At 33.9% G+C, this 25,623-nt stretch overlaps 1 protein-coding gene across 2 annotated transcripts in view; it reads right to left on the bottom strand.

Moving 5' to 3' along the window:
* Window positions 1-3,685: 3,685 nt before the first annotated feature.
* LOC125056860 overlaps window positions 3,686-25,623 on the bottom strand; it is a 36,925-nt gene continuing 14,987 nt past the window's right edge. Inside the window, exons 3-7 of one of the 2 annotated variants that reach the window (XM_047660177.1) lie at window positions 8,224-8,329; window positions 7,281-7,423; window positions 5,567-5,664; window positions 4,354-4,519; window positions 3,686-3,925 (exon numbers count right to left, since the gene is read on the bottom strand). In XM_047660177.1, coding sequence (XP_047516133.1) covers window positions 3,822-3,925; window positions 4,354-4,519; window positions 5,567-5,664; window positions 7,281-7,423; window positions 8,224-8,329 — 617 coding nt within the window. In that variant the 3' untranslated portion in view covers window positions 3,686-3,821. Of the gene's footprint in view, window positions 3,926-4,353; window positions 4,520-5,000; window positions 5,167-5,566; window positions 5,665-7,280; window positions 7,424-8,223; window positions 8,330-25,623 lie in introns of both variants that reach the window. The other variant, XM_047660178.1, reaches the window with a different exon arrangement.

The raw sequence follows: 25,623 nt of genomic DNA on the forward strand, positions 1-25,623 counted from the left end.
TATGGCCATATAATGATAATAATGTACAAAATAAATGATGAAATATAATTAGATGTTTTATTTACAACTTTTCTTATTACCTTTCTAATTAAATCATGTTAAATTAGGACCTCAGTCGCAGAATTGAATCGAACGGTTGGCGAGGCAAACGGAATAATCGTTGTGTCAAATACATATGTCAAAATGGTAATGTCAATACGATCTTATTGGTATGTTATCTAAAGCTGGCGACTTCAACACATTTACACTTTGTGCTTGTGTAGTATCTGTGAAGAAGCGCGAGGTGTGATGTCACACTGAATATGCATCAAGAAAAGACTCTCCGTCTCTCTCGCGCTCGGTCAAGCTTATGAGTATAAAAGAGACAGTTATTGGTTTGCTTTCGCTACTGTTTAGGTACATATCTTTGTATGTACATTTTGTACAGTACATTTTGATCTTTTTTCTCATTGTTATTTCATCTGTGATTGTTTACTTATTTGGTTGGAGGTAAGAATACTTTGAAAAAAATGTCTTATGAAATATATTCCGTCTAAACATTAACAGGACAATCACGTGAAATGGTGTACAATGTTTTTAATTATTTTAAGCATCTTAATAAAAACAGTTTAATGAAAAAATTTCATTTTTAATTTGTCATCAGGTGCGACTGGTGTTTCTTAGAGGAGTATTGAAAGAATTGTTAGTGAAGTAAAAGTGAAGTGTGTTGAGGTAGATGGAGCTTATGTCGAAAAATTAAAAATTATTTACACAAACTACTCTTTTACGTTCTTGGTCGGGCTTAGAACTTTTGGATCCACCCTCGTATGCACATAATATTTATATGTATTTGACACATTTTTATTTATTTACAACCCACCCAACCTTACTAAAACCAGAGTAGACTAAATATAGCTTGGCAAAAAAGTTAAATTTTTAAACATACTGAATAGTGAAATTGCATTAGTGTGAGTAGGTACTGTAAACGCGCCAGCTTTCGATAACCGACCTATACAGCTCAAATGAATAAATTTTCTATAGATAACTACATGAATGTTGTATGGAATGGTAGTTTCCATAATTATAGTACTCGTAATAACGACAAAATTAGTGCACCACCCACTAGGCTGCATAAAACGAGTAATTCTTTCCAACAAAACGTTTTTTTTTTCATCAAAATCCCTAGTGAGATACAAGTGTTGTCAATAAATAAATTCAAATCGTACTTTAAAGTTACTTGCTAATGTTCTGGCACTATGTTTGTGTGTCCGAAATACCACACTTGCGCTTATATTCACTACACAAGTTAGTAATTCAAAAAGTTTAATTCTCTTTAGGCGTCTTGTTCCCGTTGTATCAAAAAATTGAATTTGAACTAAGGCAAACCGTTTCATAGTAAGGACTGTATCCATATTCTTGTGATTACTTCTATTTTTTAACATGGTGCATTTACAATGCCCTAAAGCTGCTGCCTGTCCTTGTGGCGATACAGCTGAAGAGAGAGTGTTGCATGTTCTGACCGACTGTCCAATGTATGGATACGACAGGTATAACACTGAGCAAGCTATGGGCACAAAAGTAACAGAGACGAATTTAAAGGAAATAATGTTCAATGTTTGGTTAAGGGGCATCTTTTTAGGGTTTGCTATAAGGGTCATACAAGTTGTTAAAAGAAATAGGTAGTAGTGTTTAATCATTCGGGTTACCAATACCATTTACGTAAGCTATTTAATACCTCCGACGACTACATACATAGTCGGGAATCTAGAAAACATTAATAATAATAAAAAAAAATGCCCTAAAGCACTTTGTTCTGGCACCGTTGTATTATTTATAATTTCCTTTTGCTGTACCTGCCCGAAAGCTGAATGCCGTGTGTCGACACTGGCATTAGCACTTGTTTATAAAGAAGGAACTTGTTTTATATTGACAAGGCGATTGTTTTTCTATTAGCTAGTACATTTGTTTGAGAGATTTAGTTAGATACGTAATTCATCTCTTTTTCTTCTCAAGACAGTCGCTACTATGAATAGGTTTCAATTTGTATAAAAAAATGTTTTGGAAAGAAGTTACTTCCCGAGAATATCACATTCAGTTAATCTTATAAAATTCTCGTGTCGCGGTGTTTGTAGTCAAACTCCTCCGAAACGGCTTGACCGATTCTCATAAAATTTTGTGTGCATATTGGGTATGTCTCAGAATCGGACAACATCTATTTTTCATCCCCCTAAATGTTAAGGGTAGTCCACCCCTAAATACTTTTTTTTTTAATTTTTAGATAACTAAATTTTTTTTATTATTTTTTATATGATACAGCATACAAAAATACATACAACCCCTAATTTTCACCCCTCTACGATCAACCCCTATATGTATTTTATTATAAATGATATACATGGCAAAACGACGTTTGCCAGGTCAGCTAGTAATAATATAATATAGTTATTATTTCACTCAATCTGTGAATAAAAATACATAAATGAATTTTAATATTTTATTTTTCAAAATTTTAAATACAAATAAATGGAAAATATTCTACACCTCGATAATCATATATTCTAAATTGATTAATTTACATTGTGGATCACTTACGTCTAATCTATGCATTGACTACTCAATATTTCAAGAATATATAAAATTATATTAATTATACGAATATTGGGAAACGTACTTTAATATGTAAAAAGGGACGTCTCTATTCAGTCAACTCTAATAGACATTCAGCGATAAAATAATAATATATTACAAGATATCATATTTTATCTATGGGTAAAATGGGTATTCATATTGAACTACACTTAACAATATGTCTATTCTAATCTTCATACATTATGAGCATTTGTTTGGAAATTGGATCCAATGATCTATCACTCTTGTGACGAATTATCTTAATCTAGTGATTTTGTTACAGTTATGGCGGAGTTCACGTCGTCATACTCCAAACATTCAAAACCTTTACATCTAAATTCGTAGAATTTGTTCGGAAAATAGTTAAGAGTTTCGTAAAGCCGTGCTGCAGAGTCGAGTTCTTTGCGAAGACTCGACCAAAATAAAACGTGCCAATAGGAATAAGTCAATCGCTTAACCAGATTCGGGCCACCCATGAGAGAAGCAGTGTATGATTGTTTCGATAGACGGAGATTTAAAAATGAAAAAAATTACAATGGGTGTGGCGTCATACACTGTAACGGCATTCGTTCGAAACTCATAACCTTCAATGTATGCGAGCATCCGCGCTAGTACATAAACGCAAGGAATAAATTGTTTTTGGACTGTTTCTTCTTACACTTCCACTTCAGGCGGTTAAGCCTGCGACCGTCGTCGTGGTAGTACGCGTACTCCGGGTAAGGGATGTAGGCGCCCGTGACCGGGTCCATGGGGACCATTATCGGGAGATCGGTCATCGAGGCCGGCCGGTCCTCGTACGAGGAGCCGGAGTCGTACTTGGGGTCGGCGTATTGGGGACTCTCGGTGTCGATATCCTGACTTTGGTTGCAGACCGGGAAGCTGCGACTCGTCGACCTGGACCGGTTCATGGGCCGAGTCGACGAGAAATCGGTCGAGATCTGGAGGCTCCGAGGCCTCGCGGACGAGATGTCCGCGGAGTTCTGGAGGCTCTTGGGCCGCCCCAGGGTGTCCGGGGGAGTCTCGTCGATACGCGAGAGCGTGTGCCGTCTGACCGGTCGGTAGACCTTCCGTTCGCCGAGTCGGGGTCTTCTGATCTGGCGGTGGGAGTTGAAGGTCTCGAGAGTGGAAGTGTGGGAGGGGGCTGGGTTGCGCGCGGGTGCCTGCGGGGCGGGGGAGTTGGCGAAGTGCGCCTCTTCCCTCATCTGGTCACATGCTCAGTAGTTGTAGGGCCCGTATTGGGAGCCGTGGTAGTACGGCCCCGGGTACGCCTGGGGCGGAGGGTACCCGGCGTATGCGTATTGCTGCTTCTGGGGGTACACTGGAAAATCGTAATACGTTAGTACGCTTGTATCGGAAGCTAGTAAATAAATATGATTGATAAATAATTTGTTTCCTTTGACATTACTCATAGTTAACCAAAAAAACTGTAATTTCTTTTAAATGGATTATTTATACCAAGTATTTATCATAACAGTGAGTTGTTATTGACAATTTTGTAACTAAATTATATAAATTACTAGATAAAAAAAATGAGAATTACCACCTAGAAAATGACCAATGGAACAGAAAATGTCAAAAAACATCAAATAACAAAATGGACACAAAAATTATGTTAAAATTTAACTGCATGCATGCACCCTTTTATCACATCACCAAAAATATTTACAAACTGATGATCTCAATTGGCCAAAAATCTGAACCTATTGTTATATTGATAAAAATGAAAGTCAGGGCCTTAAGCATTACCGGGCATTAGGTACTGCATGTTAAGTGCTTCCTCCCGTTCCCGTTCGCCTCTCAAGCAAATGGCCGCCGACGAAAACAAAATGGCGGACACCAGAGAGAGACCCACGCCGCACCACGCCACGATGTACGACCAGTCGTACCAGATACGACTGTTATCTCGTAATATCTGGTTTATACCGTGTGTCGTGTGCGTTTATGTATAAAACATTTGTGTAAATGTATTTTATTATAAATGGATAAATGTGTAAAAGATTTCGTAAAGTATTAAGAGTCGTGTATAGAGTTATGTACACACCCGTGTTAATCAGTAAGCGAGTTAGTATTGCGTAAACCAGATATTAAGAAATATAGCGAGGAGCGATTATTTGGTCGCAGATCAGTCGCCAAACGCACGTTTCGGAAGAAACATGAAAAGAAAGAAAGCATTTTTGTTAGTATTTCTTATTAATACGATTAATTCTTAGGGTAAAATATGCCGTGTCGCTTAACACGAATTAGTGTAAATAAATAAAAATAATAATAGAAATTAAATAGAATACTTATATGAAAACAATAAACCGATATACACGAAACAACGAAATTAGACCGTTTCAACCGCCAAGCGTTAATTCAAGTCACCAAGATGGCGTCCAATATGGCGGCCTAACCTGGCATTATGTACTGCACGTTATTCTGCTGTTCGCGCCGTTTCTCTTTGCTCAAACAAACAGCTGCTGAGAAGAAAATGACGGAGCTCCCGAAGGAAACGCCCACAGATAACCAGGCCAGGATGTATGACCAATCGTACCATACCGAGGAGTTGTCTTTCAATACCTGTTGTTTACATAAGTGAAATCCTACAGATCCGATGTTCATACCTTCAAGATAACCAATTTTAATCTGTGCGGTAAGAGAGCCGTCAAATCGTCTGCCCAACCAAAACTAATTATCGTAATAATACAGATATTAATAAAAATTGGACTAAATTAGCAATTGGCCTTTTATCGTAAAGACGAAATGGTTTTTTAAAGAAAGGTGTAAAAATCATCGACCAAAGTATATTTCGAAAAAAATTAGAGTTCAAAAATGTTTAGTAGTAGTATTCTAAGCATTCTTTAAAAAGGTTCTCTGTACTATATTCACAGGACACTATCATTTTAAATTTACTCAATTGTTATTGCAGTACGATTAAAACTGTTCTTTTACTGTAATATTGGCGTAATTATGTTCTTACGTTAGGCCATTGCTGGTAATATTCCTCTCCGACGACCTTTTCCTTTTCGTAGAACTCTACTCCGTGCCACAACGCCATTGCGCCCGCGGACAATAAACCTGAAAATAGCAATAATTTATTAGTAATTTTGTGTAGAAATTATACTTCTCAACACAAAATTTGACTTGAAAGCATAAAATTTTCGATATATTATGACGTATTAAACGAATACACGACATTAAAGTTATTCTTTTATATTTAGGACACCGATTGAACGGTATTTTTTTTAATCTGAGGTGATATTTGTTTGTGACACGAGCGCCATCTAGCGGCAACATGTGAACGAACTAACCCCACTCAGAACGCGCGGTATTCTTGAATGTATTAAAATAACTATCACAAAATCAAACTATATACGAAAAATTATTTTCTATTCGTTTTATGCATAATTAACCGAAAAGTCATTATATAATCTTACGGCTTAAGATATTCATTTCTCATTATGAACATTACAGCATTTACTAACATGAGAAAATATAGTAATACAATAATACGCTTATTAATTAATTGTATAATACAATAGTAAAAAGAAAACAGCAGCAGGACGAACAACGAAAATGTTTATGTAATGACGAGAAATGTAATCATTACGTTAATTTAACTTAATTATTACATTACCCGACGATATAAGTGTGTACACGATATATTGTTGTTTTTAAACCTAGCGCTATGTTTCTAATTATAAAAATCACGTATAAACAAAGACATAAACATTGTTTATTTTAATAAATGATCACTATCGGTAATAGCATATTTCTATTGGAAATTATAACAATGGAGTACGTCCTGCCACGTTGGTCGTGACCATCACTGCGCGGTTTATCAATTTATTGTTCTACATAGGTAAGGAAAGAAAGTTTTACTTTATGGTAAGTAGACACAGCTACTTTTGAATTAATATGCATAATTACCGTTAAAATGAACTGCTGTTGACTGACGTTGATACGAATGCTTTTATTTTGATGAAACTCATAACGCAAAACAGATATAAGATCAAAAGTGCAACTATATGGTCTTTTGAAGTTATGTGTTGAAACATATCACTCGGCAAGGAAGCAATTTGATTGAGTCGACTAACTCTGGGTTCTCACATAGGATGGGTCCACCGAAATTTTGACGTTTTTCTCAAATACTGTATACACATTAATGTGGCGTGATATATGTATGCTATGTCCCTCCATAAATGAACTATTTAAGACAGATATTTATTCAATTTTAGTTATTAAAACCAACTAATTTCAACACATCAAAATAAATTCTATACTGTATGGATTTATAAACGCTTTAATCAAATAGTTAATGATATATCTTAATATATATAAATTACGCGTCACTTTGTTTGTCTGCTTTGGACTCCTAAACTGCTTAACCGATTTCAATCAAATTTGCACGCCGTGTGCAGTTTGATCTAACTTTAAGGATAGGATAGCTTACATATATATAATTATACTGTACGTGTCACTGAACTCCTCTTAAACGGCTGGACCGATTTGAATGTTTTTTTTTGTATGCGTTTGGGTGGCGCCCCGGATGGTTTAGATTCACAAATCAGCCCGGCAGATGGCACTGCACTACTTTCATACTTTGTTTAATATCCTAATCGCTTGAAATATCATGCAGGACAACGTCTGTGGGGTCCGCTAGTATTAAATTATATATTATAATAAATACTTACAAGTGACAAGCATAAGAATAGCTGTAGCAGTGATGTTTCCGGGGCTCCTCTTCCAACAGCCAACGACCCCGGTCCAGAAAGCGATGAAGAGTGAAAAGAAACCGACCATGAACAATGCCACCGTGGATCGGGCCATGTGCAACCTGAAATTGTTAAATGAAAATCAAATAAAAATACCTTCAACCCTTGTAATATGATTGAAATATTCTATGATTAGAGACCAGATTATTTTACTGATCATATTTTTATATGTAATACAGCTAATTTATAATACAGCAGAATTAATAATTTGTTGTGGTAACATTTTCTCTAAAAGTTTTAATAAATTATACTCTTATCTGCGATACTGTAAAAGATGGTAACAAAAATTAACTTGTCCTATAATTGTTTTTTTAAATTCATCCATATATTGTCCCTTTTTTTTTTTATATATCCGAGGTGGAAATGCATTTGCGCATCCCCTGAACAGGGGTATGTGGGACTCGACCCAAAATCTCTGCTATTCAGAGACTGGGTGGCAATACCTACTAAAACCACCTCGAGTAGTTCCGACAAAGCCGCGTTACAGAGGCTCCGGGGTCGCTGTCGCATTCTACCGGGACAAAAGGAATGTTGAATTACTGACCACTGTAATTACCATCCTCGGCCTAGAGCGTATTGCTACGTTCTAAACCTACAGTCTCCTTTCTTAGGAAGCATACTCACTGCTTGCCTTAGAAATTCGACCGTGCCCTCCATGTACGGTTTAAGCACTCGCCCGGTACCGCACAACCCTCCCAAAGGCCGAGAACAAATTTAAATTAAATTAAAACTTGCCCTCGAACCGGGAATCGAACCCGGTACCCCTCACCTAGCTGCCACTAGCACACTTCATAAGACCGCTAGGCTATGAGGCCCTTCCATATATTGTCCCTATAAAAAGTATAGTGTAAATTTTTTATACCTGTTCATAGCGTCATCAGATAGTCCCCTGGTCTCGTTGTTTTCGTCTGGTATGAAGTAATCCACATTGCTGCAGTGCGTCTCCACGGGCGATAGGTAGATCTCAACTGGAATAGGATATTTCACCAATAAGTTTGATTTTCAACAATAAAACTAATGTTATGAAAAAATATAATTTTAATTATTTGGTTCACAAAAAACTCTGGGTGTTTTAAATTGAAAGTAACATTTAATAAACAACTAACGTACATTTTATTGATAAATTAAAAATTTAGTTTTTACTTTTTTTATTTTGAATTTGCACATTGCGTTAAGGTATTGGGTTGTTGATAGAAGCTATTTTTAGGTTGGGATATGGAGTTGAACAAAAAGTTTTTATATAATATTTAATTAAAAACTAACGAAACCTTATTAAACTTGCGTTTAGTTTAAGATTTGTGGTTTTTTGACATATTTGGCAATATAACGGATTTTTATCGATTTCAGAACCTACCGCCTAAACCTCACCTTAGTAACTTAACATTAAAAACATATCACACGTAGATTGTAATCCGATGACATTTAAATGTACAAACGAGTCTCATGTTGCAATATTTGGCGATTAATCAAATACATATCAGCCGAATAATTGCAACTTCATTCTTTGCTGTTGCAAGGACTTACGAAATTGTGTATCCATTCTATAATCTACTAACCGTGTAACCTTCTATTTGAACGAATGTAAATTTTTGAAGTGAAAATTCTTTATCGGGGTTGGAAAAAAATTTAGTGTAACATTTTTTCGTTACGCGTCACATTTTTCCGTTACGCGCCATCTTTTGAAGTGAAACTTCTTTATCGACGTATGGGAGAAATTTTGTAGCAGGTTAGGCGCCATGTTGCTTTTTGAAGTCAAACTTCTTTATCGGCGTTGGAAAAAAATTTACACACATTTGTCACATTTTTCGGTTACGCGCCATCTTTTCTTGTCCCTACCACGGTTGATCCGAAGAGATTCGAAGCCATTAGTAACAAAAATATATAATAACGATAACAATGATAGTAATACTAATAATTCTATTACAATTAATGAAATTCTGTAATAATCTTAGTACTACATTTGAGTACAGTAATAAGTTAAAATGAAATAATTGTATTTGTATTCATGTCTATAATAATATAAGCTTTTTGTTAAACTTTATCTAATTTAACTTTATTTAACCAATTTCTGTAAAGTTGCATATAGTAGATCATTTTTCGAAAAATAAGGTCATAAAGAAGTTTCACTTCTTACGTGTGGTGTACACACGTAAGTTTAGTACACGCACACATTTTTTTATTTTTGTAAAGGCTTGGGGTAGAATTCTGAGTAAGTATGTCTTAGAGATAATGTTTGAACTTGAATGAGAACTTTTTTTTCCATTGTGCTTGGTGCATTACTATGCAACTATTTTGTTAAGGATTGATATTTGCGTCTGGTTTATATCTTAATATAGCTTTGAAAATCCATGAATTAACTGCTAATGTTCAACGTATCTTGTTTTTGTATATGCTTTTTGTAATACAAATCATTCAGTTGTTATTGAAGTGATAACTTCTTTAGCATCGTTGTCATTTGAAAGTCTATGAAACGAAAAAGCGATAGTAAAGTTTATACACTGTATAATGCATCCTATCTCATTTCTTTTCGTTAAATCTTATGAATTTATGTGTCTGCCTCCTTTTACTGTCGCTTTTTTGTTTCATCGACTTTCAAACTTTAATTATTTTAGTTTTTATCAAAATTAAAGATTGATAAGTAAAGTTACAAGTTCAAATTTAAAATTGAAATAAAAACTTAATTTAAAGAAAAAATACTACAATTAGATAGTGAAAGAAGTCTAATTTACATAGTATTAATTATAAGAACTTGTTTAATCAATGTAGTTTCTATCAAAATAGTTAATATTAAAATAACATAACAACGTGTGAATTGCACATATGCTTTTCTGATTGTATTTCTGTGAAGATATTTTTGACAATTGTCTGTTATAAAACTGCAAAGATTTTCGCTCGTACTTTATAATAATGTGAATGACATCTACGTTTGCAAGATAAATTATGTATTTACGAATACCCAATTATTGAGTCATAATGCTTACGAATAGTATCCGCCTGACGCAAAGATTCCAAGAATGGATTTTTAATAAAAACGCATTCAAAAGTTAATCTTTGTTGTCTAAATTATTGACTTTCCTTCTCTGGGGTATCGGTTTCGATCCCTGAACGGAGCGTAGTATACTCAATTTTCCTAACCAAACTCAAACCTTATCAAACTCGAAATAACTTTATTCATGTAGGTAACCGAGTACGCTTATGAACGTCAATAGATAATATGTTAAATTTATTCTAAATTTACATTTACTACCAGTAGAGGGGGCAAGCAGACTGGCATCTCCGCCACTCTTTTTAATCGCCAATCCTATCACCAAAAAAAATAACACCAAATTCATTGCTACAATTGCCTGTGATAAGTAGAACCTCTTGAGCTACCTACAAGCGAGGGCACAATGTTCTGGATTATTTCCCACTAAATATTGCCACCATGCAAAATCTAGCCAAATTACGATATGTTATTAAATTAAATATTAGAAAACGGATATTTAACATCCGGATTACTTTAGTTAATTGCATGTGAAAATTGTTAATTACGCGTTGCGTCACGAAACAAAGTACGTAATATTATAAATTAAATGTTAAATTTTGTTAGTTTGAACATAAAGAAATATTTTTTATTGTATTGCGTCTCAGTTATTTAGAGGTTTGAGGATCTTCGTGTTTTGGAAAAGTGAATGCTACAGACGTAAATGATTTGACGAAAAATAAATGATTATTTAAATAAACTTAACTGGCCAAACCAGTTTCGTATGGCGCACGTGACGTAAAGGACGAAACTAGTCATTGATTGCAAATTTAATTTATAATTACAGTCACTCGATTCTGGTTTTACCTTTCCAAACCTTTAGGAACTTATATCAGAATGTCAATAGCCGCTTTGTTCGGCAATAATGCATTTAATTTTTTTTTAATTGACCTTGTTATGACTGAGGGCTTGCGATACTTGGTACGACTGCAATAATCTCGTAAATTCGAAAAACGCGCTTAACTGATTGTCAAGTATGTAATAACGAATTTATAGTGAACATACATTAGAGTGAAGACCAATTTAGAGCTTATAAATAGATCTCAGTATAGATTTAAGTCAATAATATTTATCTTTAAAAGGTATAAAAGCGAACTTAACTTGTTGCCTCATAGTAGAGAAACGGCCGAGTCGAACGAAAATTGTTTTGTATGTACAATCAGATACATTCTAAAGATAACTGCATTGTGGAACCCACTTACAAAGGAATGCAGGACTCCGCTTGTTGCATTTGCATAGTACGTTGAGGTTTCTAATGTATTCAAAATTTTGTATCTATGGATTATCGATACTTGCTGGATTGACAGATTACATATAAAGTTATGATTCAGTGTCAAGATTTGGCGCGTAATATGACGTATGTAAAAATCAAGGTTTTTGACACTATATCTTGACTATTGACGTTTTGACTAGTGTGCGTAAAATACTTACAAAGAAATTTTAACCCATATAATTTTATTTTAAGTATTTTCCTGCAAATTTAATATTTCTTTTGAAATACCTATGTATTCCCTACTTTTAATAGAATTAATATTGTTCTAGTTCATAATTCAGAATTAGCAATCCATTGGGTATGACATTTGCATAACCGGTTTGACAATGGACAATGAGTTTATGAATCAGCCGAAAGAATACATTTTAGTAACCCAATTGGAACAAGTAAATGACCTGTGAAATAATCTTTTTTTACTCAAATGATATTTATATTATGTGCCAAGAGTTGTAAATTGTGATGTTTTTGTCGCATGTGTATCTCTTTAGTAAAAATATTGATTTTGTACAAAGTATTTTTGTCATTACTATAAGAAAAATTATTACAATATGTATATATATGTTTTAATTCTCGTAATTGTAATAACGCATCTGTAGGTAGAGCCGTAGAGGTGTATTTGCCGATTAATTTTATAAGGTATTGTTGTACAAGTGTTACTGAATACACCTAAGCTCCAATACTAGCTATATATTAACATAGGCCAAACCGTCTTCAAACAAAATTAATCTAATCGCATACGATCACGTTTGAGACCTCGCCCAAATATAAAGAATTAGGTTACCCGGTAACAAGACGCCTCGGAGAAAGTTGCAAAGCGTCCTTGTTGAACTTAAACAGGTGGTACCGTTAATCACTTGTTCTATTGATTTAGATCTGGCCTAGAATTAGCCTAGTTCGTATGACATTCTAAAACAATGCTAATCTAGTTAACGTGTTAGCCAGAAAGGTATAATGCAAGTCTGACACTATTTTAAAGGCGTATCTGTTATAACTTATAGCAAACGTAAACTCTAGTATTAATAATAGAATTTGTGTCAATAGATGGCGCTCGCCTGATGTTTTTTCGTTCTTAAAACTTAAATGCCGTTTTAAATGTCATCTGTCACTAAAGTTTTTGACGTATTTTGAAAATGTAATACCCCTCCACAAAAGTTTTTCAAGTGTATTTTATTAAATGACATAAGTTATATCATTAAAAGTATTGAATAGTCATATAATTATTGCTGAGCTTTTGAAAATAAACAGTAAATAAAATCTCTAAATTTTCTCTTATGTAAATTGTGTCATGTTTATTAATGCTTTTAATTGCTTAGAAATACGATTAGGGACAGTGAAATTCTAAGGTTTCTTTAATATTATTTCGATAAAATGTGAAAATTATAATTTAGTCATCCCACTCACTGTATTTTACATTCAGTGTGATCAAAACTCATCCTAATTGTTAAAAGTTTTGTTAAAATAGAAGGTTATGTGCAAAAGTCAAACGACGAATTATTCGACTTTCATAAGATTTTTTTTAAATTACATAATGTTCAAGTTAACGATACCCTTATAGATATTATAACTAGCGTTACATACAAATGTATTACGTGATGCCGTATTATTTACCCACGTCTCACATGACTGCTTAGAAAATGAAGAAGGATACTTACTACGTAATGGTTATTTCAACAATAATAACAATACATGACAGGAAAGAAAACAAGATGGCCGCCATGTGTTTTTCCCGCCAATTCCTGTGTTGCCACTTTCGCTACTTTCCGATATTTTAAAAGGTCCTAACGAGTAATTGTACGTATTTGGAACGTTGAATGTAGAAATACAAGTGCGGCAAGGAATGTTTAATGATTCGGCGTATTTCCTTGTTAAGAACTGCATTCTTGTTTAGAAATACGTAGTGGCAGTGTTAGGTTGTGGCTACAACGATAATATATTACTTAATTATAACCTATGTACCTATAATATAACATCGATAACATACAATATATTCTCTGTATCTATTGTAATGATAATGTAATCCCAAAATATACTAATTAATAAAATATATGTGGTGAAAAACAATTTTAACTAATTACTATGAACAACGGTTTTAAACAAAATGTGTAAGGGGAAATCTAGAAGATTGTATGACTCAATTATTCCGTACTCTACTTGTTTGTTGAACAGCTAACCGCAACTCATTTGGCATGTCCGAGAAACGGAATTACGGTATTTTGCGTAAAGCGTTATCACACTTTATCAAGTACATTGTTGACTAAGACACCACAAACATTTTAAGACGTTCGAAACACAATGTATGCGAATACGAAACTGACAACTTTTTAAAACATTACTTTTGATACCTTTATTACCCAAAAATAAATTTATATTATTTTAATAGGAAATATATCTCTATCTAATGCATCTATTAGGAATTTTCTTTAACAAATTTCGAGACTCAATTGTATTCTTCATTCAATCGTGGTTTATTTATTGCCAGTAATCGTTAATAAATTATTAAGAACCATTTAAATATATAGTACGTTTTTGTAGTCTTTGCAAACTATTTTTTGATATTCATATTCAATAATCTCTATTTAAATACATCAGATTAAAGATAAATAATTTTTTTCTTGTTTATTTTAGCGAAAATTTGAAGAATAATTTTATATTTATAAGTGAACAGCGTTAATCAGCTATTGTTGTATATTATTGGTACATTATTATGTTTACGTAATATTGTATGGTATGTTTGGGTGAGTAAAACAAAGAACAAAGTTAATGAACGGTTATGTAAACAAAGAGAATTCCTATGTAATGATAGACCGATGAACGCAGTAAACACCTGCGAATGCGAGAAATTTAGTAATTGCATTAAATAATAAAACTTCAAAATTATAAATGACGCAGTAATATTATCTTATACTTAAATAGTATTACTTACTACTAAACTGAATTGAAACCTATAACTGTATCGATGAGTCATCGTACTAATCTAATATTTTATTTTTTTATGTTACAGGAGGCAAACGGGCAGGAGGCTCACCTGATGTTAAGTGATACCACCGCCCAGAGACAGTCAAAGTCATAGCTCGGAAGTGAATTGCCGGCCTATTAAGAAGTGGTACACTCTTTTCTTGAAGGACCCTAAGTCGAATTGGTTTAGAAATACTTCAGTGGGCATCTGGTTCCACATAGTGGTGGTGCGACGCAAAAACTGCCTTAGCAACGCTCAGTTGTGGAACGGCGGATGTCAAAATGATACGGCTGGTATTTTGTATTCTGCCTTGACGTCCGATAATGAAACTCAGCTGCAGCTGCATGAGTTGAAAACACAGCTATAACATAATGGTTTTATAGCTTGCGATAGCGTCTATAGTACTTATTATAACTATAAATAAATAGTAAACATTAACTCTTAATGAACGACTCTGTATAGCTATGGCTGTTATTATTCAGTAAATATCCGAATACTCCTTATTATCTTTTTAATCTAGTAGAAGGTATGAGCTTGGACTGTCTCTATTGAAATCACTGAAAATACAGAAAAAGCTTTCGTTCAGCAACTTGGACTCAAACAGAACAAACTCCAAGGACGTATTTGCGTTATGTTTCTTTGTTTATAGCTGTGAATTACTATTTAACTCACTTTCAGTAAAAACAATATGTGAAACTAATTACATGTATTTTTTTATATAACATATATTCAGGCACAGCTCATCCGTTTTAGAACCCACCTGGATGAAATAATAAATTAAAAAAAATAGCCTTATAGAATCTTCATACACATTTTATATAAAAAAAAACTAATTTACATTTTATATATTTAATTCTGAAAAATTAATACAAATAAAAATATTGTAATTTAATACTTTAATTTTGAAGTCGTTTTTTAAATGAATTTATATCATATCAGTGCGCTGTTTTGCAAAGCAACTTTGTACTCAAAATATTTAGAATACAAGGCCATATATTATTATGTTCCGTTTACAGCCATGAATTATAATAATCACTTGAGGCGCATGATGTCACTTCAATTGTTTGTTTGCATGTGATACTATTAATTACAGCTTAAGGATAACTGCAAGGTGTCTGTTATCTATTATTACATTGTTAGTAAGTACAATTCACAAATATGTACTTATAGGGATATCTTAGACCCGTCAACGCTGTCAGGCATATATCATCATTTTTCTCTCTGCATCTTCTAATGCATTTACCACGGAGAGTGTTCAGAGGAGTTGTCCACCCGTCTCCTCGAAGTCCGTCGTTCCACAACTGAGCGTTTCTAAGGCTGTTTTTTCCGCGCACAACCACAATGTGGAACCAGCTGCCCACTGAAGTATTGCCTAATCAATTCGACTTAGGGTCCTTCAAGAAAAGAGCGTACCAATTCTTAAAGGCCGACAACGCACTTGCGAACCCTCTGGCAATGTGAGTGTGGTCGGCGGTATTGTTTAACATCAGGCGATCCTGCCCGTTTGCCCTGTTATATAGAAAAAAATTCTACTTCTTTACATAAAACAGACGGCAAATTCGCTAGTTTCCAGTCATCAAGGTGATGCCGATGAAATAGAGTCAAAAGATTATTCCTTGCTGAATTAATTGTTCTTCTTAAGTTCGGATGTGCTTTCCTGTTTTATGCGCATTATATGATAATAATCGTTTCGCAACAGCTGGCCCTGGAGAATCCAAACACATGTAGTGTTGTAACTAATACTTGGGCGGCTAGCGTACCGTGAAGGTGTACTGAATACGTTATATCAAAGAATATTTTTATAATATTTAAAGTCAATTTGAACTTTAATACCATACCATAAAGTTCAAGTGTTAGTGGAGGGGTTCCGGGAAGGTAAATTTTTATTTTTAGACATAATGTATTTGTTGTCTTATCAACTTTCTTTTTTTTATCTTACTACATACTAGACCGGTGTCCCGAATAGCAGAATATGTATTTAAAAAAAAATAAAGAATCGACTGTTAGGCGGTACGACGTTCGCCAGGCCAGCTAGTACATAATAAAAATTTACTTGTTGATCGGGCAAACATTGATCTGCTTTATAAAGTACGCTATTTAAAAATTCAGGTGGCAATTTTTTTTGTTAGGTGATACTGCCGCCCATAGACACACATTGTCAGAAGGTTCGCAAACGTGTTACCGCCTTTTGAGAATTTATACACTCTTTTCTTGAAGGACCCTAAGACGCGGCAAAAACTGCCTTAGAAACGCTCAGTTGTGGAACGACGGACGAATAGTTCATAGATTTAAATGATTCTCTTATCATGCGAATTGCATAGACTTTCATAAGAAAGCCTGCTCCAGATATTGATTGCAAGTCGCTTACATAAGATCACAAGTTGTAATTATGTGAATGTAGGCTGAGCAGTCTATTATTGCAATACAACGGAAATGCGTTTCTTTAGTAACCTCCTTGAGAATTTTCACCTGAAGAAAACCTCTAGTTTTGTATAATCGTATTGATTCATATGATTTGGGTAAATTATGAGTTCGGAGAGGAAAAACACCGTGTAATGGCTGCAATTTCTTATCTTATATTTTCAAATAAACCTTAAAATTGTGAATAAGAATGGTTTCTTGACAGTTCTGGCTCACTCTACGCCCTAAAGTGAATGTAAATTTTGAATTCAATTATTTTGATATCTGTACATACCTACATTATTAAATGAATTTGGATTTGAATGCACATATATATGTTGGATTGACGCAGTATAGTTAGTTGTGTAGTAATAATCGATAAATTTATACCTTTAACTTTTTAGATTTCTTTTAATTTTCTTATTTTTCAATTTTTAATTATTTTTATTATTACTATGTAGGTTAAGAAAATTGTAAATACTGTATATTCATTGTTATGATTATATATTATATATACAGTATTAAAAAAAATTTAAACTAATTATCCGAATAATGGAAATCGCCAACTTCTTTAGACGTGTTCCTCAATATTGTTGTATCGAGAAACTTCTTTAAGCTCGTCCAGTTAGTTGTATTAAGACTTATAATAAAAGACTTTAAAGATCGAAGACGGTTTTATTCAAAACAAGCATGCACATGTTACCAACGAGTTTTTATGTATTTGGAAACATTGTACAAAGTACGCTTTTTCTTGCCAAATATTAACTATTAACTTAAATCTAGTTTTTTTTTCTTTAAATCTAGTTTTAAGAGCAATTTTTTGGCAAATTACAGTTAAAATATCAAGACGAAATTCTGTGTGACGAATTAAAACAAAGGCTAATGTGTCTCATACTGAATTAATGAAACTCACCCACGGGAGGCGTAGAATGTTCCCGTTTCATCAGAAATCTATTAACCCTGTTATATTAAAGATCTATTGAACTACCGTTTCTAACTTTATAATATATTAATCTATCAAGCACCGTCAACTCCAGCGCACGGTATGTTTTAACAGTCCGTTGAGTACCGTCATGTGTCCTTAATTGATCTTGTACTAAATATATTATTATTTTTTTTTTTGTTAAAGACAATTCACCCCATAAGACCTAGTCCCATGCTAAGCTGGTGAAGCTTGTGTTATGGGTACTAGGCAACGGATATACATACATATTATAGATAGATAGACATATAAATACATATTTAAACACCCAAGACCTAAGCACACCAAATGCTCATCACATCATGATGTTCGTCTCAGCCGGGGATCGAACCCGGGACCCATGGGTTCGCAGTCAGGGGTACTAACCACTAGACCAATGAGTCGTCAACCTATTATATATATATTTATGATATATTTATCATATTATATATATATTTATGATTTCGTAGTTTATAAATTAAACTTAATATTAAGAAGTTTACTTTGAGGTTGTAATTTGTATTGTCTTAAGAGATTTTACGTTGAACTTGAAAAATCTAGTGCGGCTATTTTGTGAGTGTCTTATCCCGTTTCTATCGAGATTCACCTCGAAAGTGGATTTGCATTTGGGATTAGATATGCGTAACTATTCCGTGAGTCATTAAAGAAGTAACGGTACACTATCTGTTAAGAGCATTTGACATTTATGGGACACGTTCTAACGATCAAGTTAAGGAAAATTATAGAAATAAATAATAATTAAAAAAAACTAGAACACACGCTTTTAAAGCACATCTAACTAAAAAGTGAAAAATAATTCCTAATTTAGGCTGAAAATGGTAATGAACAAAAAATACTGGTATTATTGTGAAAAAGCGTGGGTTGCTCGATAGACGAAAAATATGGCACAGAGTTTGATGTGCTTTAAAAGCGTGTGTTCTAGTTTTTTTAAACGATTATTGATTTTTTAGTTAATTTTTTTTTTTTTTCGGATTATTGCATTGTCATCGATCTTTGACAGGTGCGCAAAGTTTAAATTAAATCTGTCCGTTAAAAGTGGGTCAAAATCGAATCCGAAGGAGTCGGTTACATACATACATACATAGATACAGGTGAAGCTAATATAAAGCGTGTACTTTAATGGGGAACAATTATTGTTAAACCAAATAATATAGGTTTCGCTTAACTACATTCAGTAGGAATGAAAACTCAAAACCTCTTAAGACAATACAAACTTCTAAAATAACAAATTATTTAACCTTTATCTTAAACCAGTTACAATCTTTTGGGTCTGGGCCTCAGATTTCTGTATCTGTTGCGTGATGTTTTTTTCTAGGTGATTAGTATTTTTTTTTTTTGCTCTGGCACGATTTGTGTATTAGCCAGCGTCAAGTATAGGATTTTTATAATTCGTGATTGTCTTTAGAAATTCGACCGTGTCCTCCATGTACGGTTTAAGCACTCGCCCGGTACCGCACAACCCTCCCAAAGGCCGAGAACAAATTTAAATTAAATTAAAACTTGCCCTCGAACCGGGAATCGAACCCGGTACCCCTCACCTAGCTGCCACTTAATAAGACCGCTAGGCTATAAGGCCCCCTGATTAGTATTATGTGCCTGACTTATGAAGTCGATTTTTTAGGTCTAAGACATTCCGATTTCCTCACGCTGTTTCTCTTCACCGTACGAGGGTTAAATAACTTACAGTCACACGTTGAAGCCACTAGGCCAAGACAGGCAGTGTACTATTATCTCAAATACAGGTATTAAAGTTATTAACTATTTCTTTTCTTGTATGACATCTTCGCAGTTGCTGGCAGCACATCTGTCAAAGAGACATGACAGCGCGAACTGTCAAAATGCAGTCACCATTTGAAAGATGTAAGAATTAGCATCAAGCATGATAAAAACGCCACTGTAGTCCGAACCAATTCGACTTAGGTCTGTACTTCAAAATCCAACAAAGTTTATAGGAGGTTCTACATATCTCGAGATTAGATTTCTGGGCATATGTGTATTCGCTTAGTTCAGCGGCTCTTCCTTGCTCGGTCATTGCAGAACCGGTTAGTATAGATTTCACAAAGCATGGATGAGATTGAGAAAGTCTTAATCGCCTGAGAACGATATTATCGGTCTTGTCATCTTACTCATCTTTATCGTTTAGTTATTACGAATATCGTCACGAAGTTTCATACGCTCGACAGCAGAGTAGTTTTCTAGTTAGAAAGTAGGTTCATATAATGGATAATTTAAAAATTAAACTAACATAAATTATATACGAGAAAAAACAATTATACTAAACATATAGCTAAAGATGGAATACATTAAAGGTTCAAATGTTTACGAAAGGAAAAAATCAATTAAACTTATGAAATACGTAAAACATAATTCGGCTGTGCTATGTGATGGTGTACAAGTTCACATTCAAAAATCATTTAATCATATAGGTAACACATTGTACACTTATGACTTGTCAGTAAAGAAATACATATTAATGCTTCTAATTTTACATTTAGTGCCAGTTCTCAAATCAAGGGCGTAGAACGGAGGAGAAAAACTGGCAATAAACTCTCCGCCACTCTTTTTAATCGCCATTTTTTTTACACAACGTTTGTAAGGAGCTGCAATCATGTAGTGAGGGTATGTACGTGATACACACCGTAGGGGTGTTCTCATGAAGCAGGTGATTTTGAGATTATAACCAAGAAATATATTACGTCAATTCAACATATAATGACGATAGCCGAGAAATGAAAAATGATAAGTTTTTATTTATTATATAATGTTAAATCAAGTTACTTTTATAAGGTGTGCTATTTGCATGATACAATTGCCCTCGCAATTCACACGTTTTCATTGCGTTGATTTCATGAGACGAATTAATGCAAGCTACAACGATTGCTCAATGTCCCCAAGGTGAAATATTGAGGCCATGTAGTTTGACTAAATATATAACTAGTAATATATAACGACAGAAGAGAGGCTTTTGACCGAAGCTTTCATTTCAACTTCAACCAGTTTCTATCATAAATCCTTATTTAAGTATGGTTAAATAGCTAGTTTTTTCTTTTTAATTACCACTTTCAAAGAACATGAATGGTATGGCTGTTTTTAATCTATGTAATATACAAAATTCTCGTGTCTCAATGTTGTTTTCCATACTTCCATAGAAAAGTCTAGTCTAGTACAAAGATATGAACGCTAGTGGAGAAATATGAAAGCAATATTAAATTATCAACCAAGAATACATTATTAATGTTTTAAACGACAACATCGTAATTAATGGACATACCCACGTTATTTTGACATTTAGGTATAGAACATTTTTGAGTCATTTAAGCTGCCACTTTCATACAATTAACCAAGTATGACGAAGTGACTAGGGCTTCTTGAGGTGTAAACTGTCAATTGTTATTGTCAGACGGACTACTTCGCAATTATTTTATTCGCAATAACTCTATACTTTTTTTTATGGCTCTGGCACGGTTTGTGCATTAGCCAGTGTCAAGTATAAGATTTTTATAATTCGCACTTGTAATTTGCCATCCTCGGCCTAGAACGTATTGCTACGTTCTAAACCTTCACAGTCTCCTTCCTTAGGTAGCATACTCACTGCTTGCCTTAGAAATTCGTCCGTGCCCTCCATCTACGGTTTAAGCAATCGCCCGGTACCGCACAACCCTCCCAAAGGCCGAGAACAAATTTAAATTAAATTAAAACTTGCCCTCGAACCGGGAATCGAACCCGGTACCCCTCACTTAGCTGCCACTTAATAAGACCGCTAGGCTATGAGGCCCCTCATAGTTACCTTTATAGTAAGAGAAGAATAAGTAAGTAGTAGTTGGCGGGGGTAAGGATAGGGCACAGCTGTTACCTGCCTCCGCCCTTTGGCGAGCCGAAGGCATCCGTCAGGTTTTAGTGGGTAGGTGTGTAAATATTATGTCTGAGTCCCACATAATCCCTGCTGGAGTAAAATTCAGCAGGGATATGCGTAAAAGCATTTCCTGACGTTAAAAAAAAAAAAAAAAAAAAAAAAAAGAGGCCCTAACTCTATACTTAGTTTCAGAAAACATTACAAACACTACGTCAATAGTATAAGTCAGTATATTATCAAATTAAATGTCAGCTAACTCTCCCAGATTTGACAGGTGTCAAGACTGACAATTTGACACATGTGAGATAGTTCGCGCCTAAACGTGTCTATAAATCCTACTCTTTTGTCCCCAATAAAATATTGAGGAAGGCCCCATACAATTCCAATTGTCTTGGGGCTTAGATAATGACTACCGTTGCATTGTACTAAACACTAATAGGCGTAGAGGTCAAGGTTTAAAAAAAATTGAATAGTGACGGTTTTTGCTTACCTCAACAAATTTTGTTAATATCATTATATTATCACGGTCATATTACGCGTTTATACCATGACGTCGTAAGCTGTGGGTTGATTTTATAGCTGAATAATATTTGTCTATTCTGCTGCGGTTAAAAATAGTTTACATTTAGTGACTTCGAGAATATAAACTCTTCTTATGGCAGTGCTTCGTAGCTTTATGTACATAGATTTTCTCTAATTGATTGTCGCTTGCTTCGGAAGTGGGTGCATGGACTTGGATAATAGACAAATCTAAATTAATTGTACTGAAATTTAAAATGTAGACTCGTTCTGATATAAATATAATAATAAAATTAGAAGCATTAATATTTATTTCTTTAATGACGAATCACAAGTGTACATTGTGTTACCTACGTGAATAAATGATTTTTGAATTGAATTTTGAATGAAACTCTCAATGTATTGTTTCAGTCTACTCTTTAAAAGAAACTCTACGCCTAAGCGTCCCTTTCTTTCACCGAAGTAACAAAATATATGTTCACTATCCTCTTCAATGTTATATCCTATTCTTCTTATTTCTGTTAAGACAAGACTTCGAGAATACAAAGGGATAATAAGAAAAATAGTATTACTCTCCCTAATGATAACAATTCTAAAAGGCTCAATCTTTCTCTCTCTTTCTCTCGGTCTTTCTCTCTCAAAATAACTAGATAAGATAAGGTAGAATAAATAAATTTAAATATTAAGTTTTGTCTATTGTTTTTTTACAGGATGCAAGAAGAGGACTCCCTAAAGTTTAAAAGCGTTTGATCTCTTTAATAGAGAGGATTAAATATAAGAAATCGTAAAAACACGCAACAGTCTTAATTATCTATATTAAAGTCGATACAAACATGATTTATCTCTTTTTAGATATGATCACGTACATCTGTAGTTGTTTAATGTTCACGCATTTCTTATCGCTTGGAGAAACTAATATATTATAATTTTTATCTATATTTGTTCTCTATTTATTCTCTATATGTCCAAATATTTCTCAGTCATATAGGCAAGATTTTGGTAGGTTTTATTGTCAAAAGCTTTACAAAGCAAAAGATTTTCAAGTATTGTTTTTTCTATCTTTGAATGATATTTGAATTCCAGAAAAGTCGTTTAAACAATTTGATAAATCTTTTTACTGAAATAATTATAAAATTATTTTCCCAATCTATAGATTCTGAGATACGTCAAGTATCCCCCCCCCCATGTAACGCGCCGTAACGTTTTTCTGTACCCAAGTATAGTAAAATGTTTCGTGACCACCTAAAAGTTACCTTATGTGGTGTAAAGTACTGGAAAGTCGAAAATAATATTAACAATAACGCAAATTACAAAATTACAAAAGCATTTGGTGGCGATTAATATGCAAACTAGTGACTTTAAAATGACTAACAATTCAAGAATAATCCTCACACGGCCCTGAAAATCGCTTCCTCCTATGAAAGATCATTATAATTGATGAATGCCACGTATTCATGGCATAGCCTAGACCTTCATAGAGCAATAAAATCGTCCCAAATATTTGCATTGAAAAGTGACACCAAACCTGTTAAGGACGCGGTATTCTCAACTTGTACTCGTAATTATGGCGCGTACTTTCGAAAAGCGTGACCCAGCGGAACGGAAACGCAAGTAACATTGAAGAGGCCTCATGGAAAGGTCAACAGCCACTTTCATTCTTATTTTATGCTGTGAATTTATTCCTGCGTATTCTATTTCTGTTTTATATATAGCCACCCCGCGAACTTCGTTTCTCCTTAATGCCTAGCCAGCCCAGAGACTGTTCGGTTTTTCGGAATGAAAACTTTTTAGGGTTTTCTGTGATTTTTCTCTATATAAACCTCAGAGTTCTGGTTATAAGTTAACTAACTAATAAAACATAGGGGTTGATCGTAGAGGGTAGATGAAAATTAAGGGTTGTATGAATTTTTGTATGCTGTAGGTATTATAAAAAAAAACAAATAAAATCTGTCTAAAAAATTAAACAATTTTTTTAGAGTGGACACCGATTATTATCACTTAGGGGTTATAAAAGATATATATAGTAGCCGATTCTCAGACAAAAAATCATAAGAATTGCCTCACGATGCTTTCCTTCAACGTTCGTGCGAATGTTACGTGCGCACATAGACAGAAAGTCCGTTGGTGCACAGCCGGGGATTAAAACTGAAACCACTAGGCCAACACTACTCTAATACTAAAATTGTGGTTATAGTATGCGTTTAACTAGAACGAAGTTTACAATCGTTACATGTTTTTGCATATGTTCTTTGTTTTGTATACATTTACGATGTTTTTTTAATAATCCTTGAATGTTTAATGTGGAATTGTTGTAAAAAATACTCAACAAATGTTGTGTTTTACAAGTCTACTCTATCCTCATTCCTAAGGACCAATGGATTTTTTTTGTGCGCAATAAGCACTTGCTCCTTCGGGAAAGGCAATGTCATTGCATGTGCCAGACACAGAAGGCTGATCATCAACTAGTCTATGAAGAAAAATTACCGAGAAAAGCAATCTGAGGCCAAGAATAGAGCTGTAACGCCACTGGATAATTATTAAGTCTACATTTTACTAATAAGTGTCATTGCGATTTAATCACAAATATTACAACGATATTGTTATAAAACGTGTACTACAGATAGTTACCATGGTTACTATGTACAATATGTAAAAAAATTGTTATCACCATCGAACATCTATATCAAAATAAGGCCGGACTTAATGGCCAGCATTCCGTGTAACAGAATTAAAGAGAAATGGAGGTACGTAGTAATCATAGCATCAAACATAACAGTAATTTGCTTTTCTCACTTATATCGCTCTTAGACTTCTACAAGTCACTATTCGCTCCAATAGTTGTTAAATCAATGCCATGAAACGCAATTAATCTAAACACTTGTTGCATGTCGAGTCATACATGCTTTTGATACAGATTCAAAATACATTTTATAGTTATGTATGTTTTGAGAGTGAATTGAAATGAGAATTTATTTATTTAAGTTAATAAATAATAAGTTACAATCTATCTATTCTAAAATACATGAGAATTACGGTGAACATAAAATTTGAAAAAATATTACACTCTCAAAATACAGCTTTTTCATAGTTTTTATTTAGTCATTTGTAGAATACGCATTCGCGTAAGGCGGATGAGGTACCCGATAGGCGATAAGTGCTTAACAAACCTTTTTTTTTTAAATTTAAATTCATATATCAATCTGTGAATTCTAATACATATATATCCATCTCAGTAGTTAAGATTTGATTAGCTTTTT

Source organism: Pieris napi, chromosome 15 (genome assembly GCF_905475465.1).
Source record: "Pieris napi chromosome 15, ilPieNapi1.2, whole genome shotgun sequence".
In the NCBI taxonomy this organism is placed as follows: domain Eukaryota; kingdom Metazoa; phylum Arthropoda; class Insecta; order Lepidoptera; family Pieridae; genus Pieris; species Pieris napi.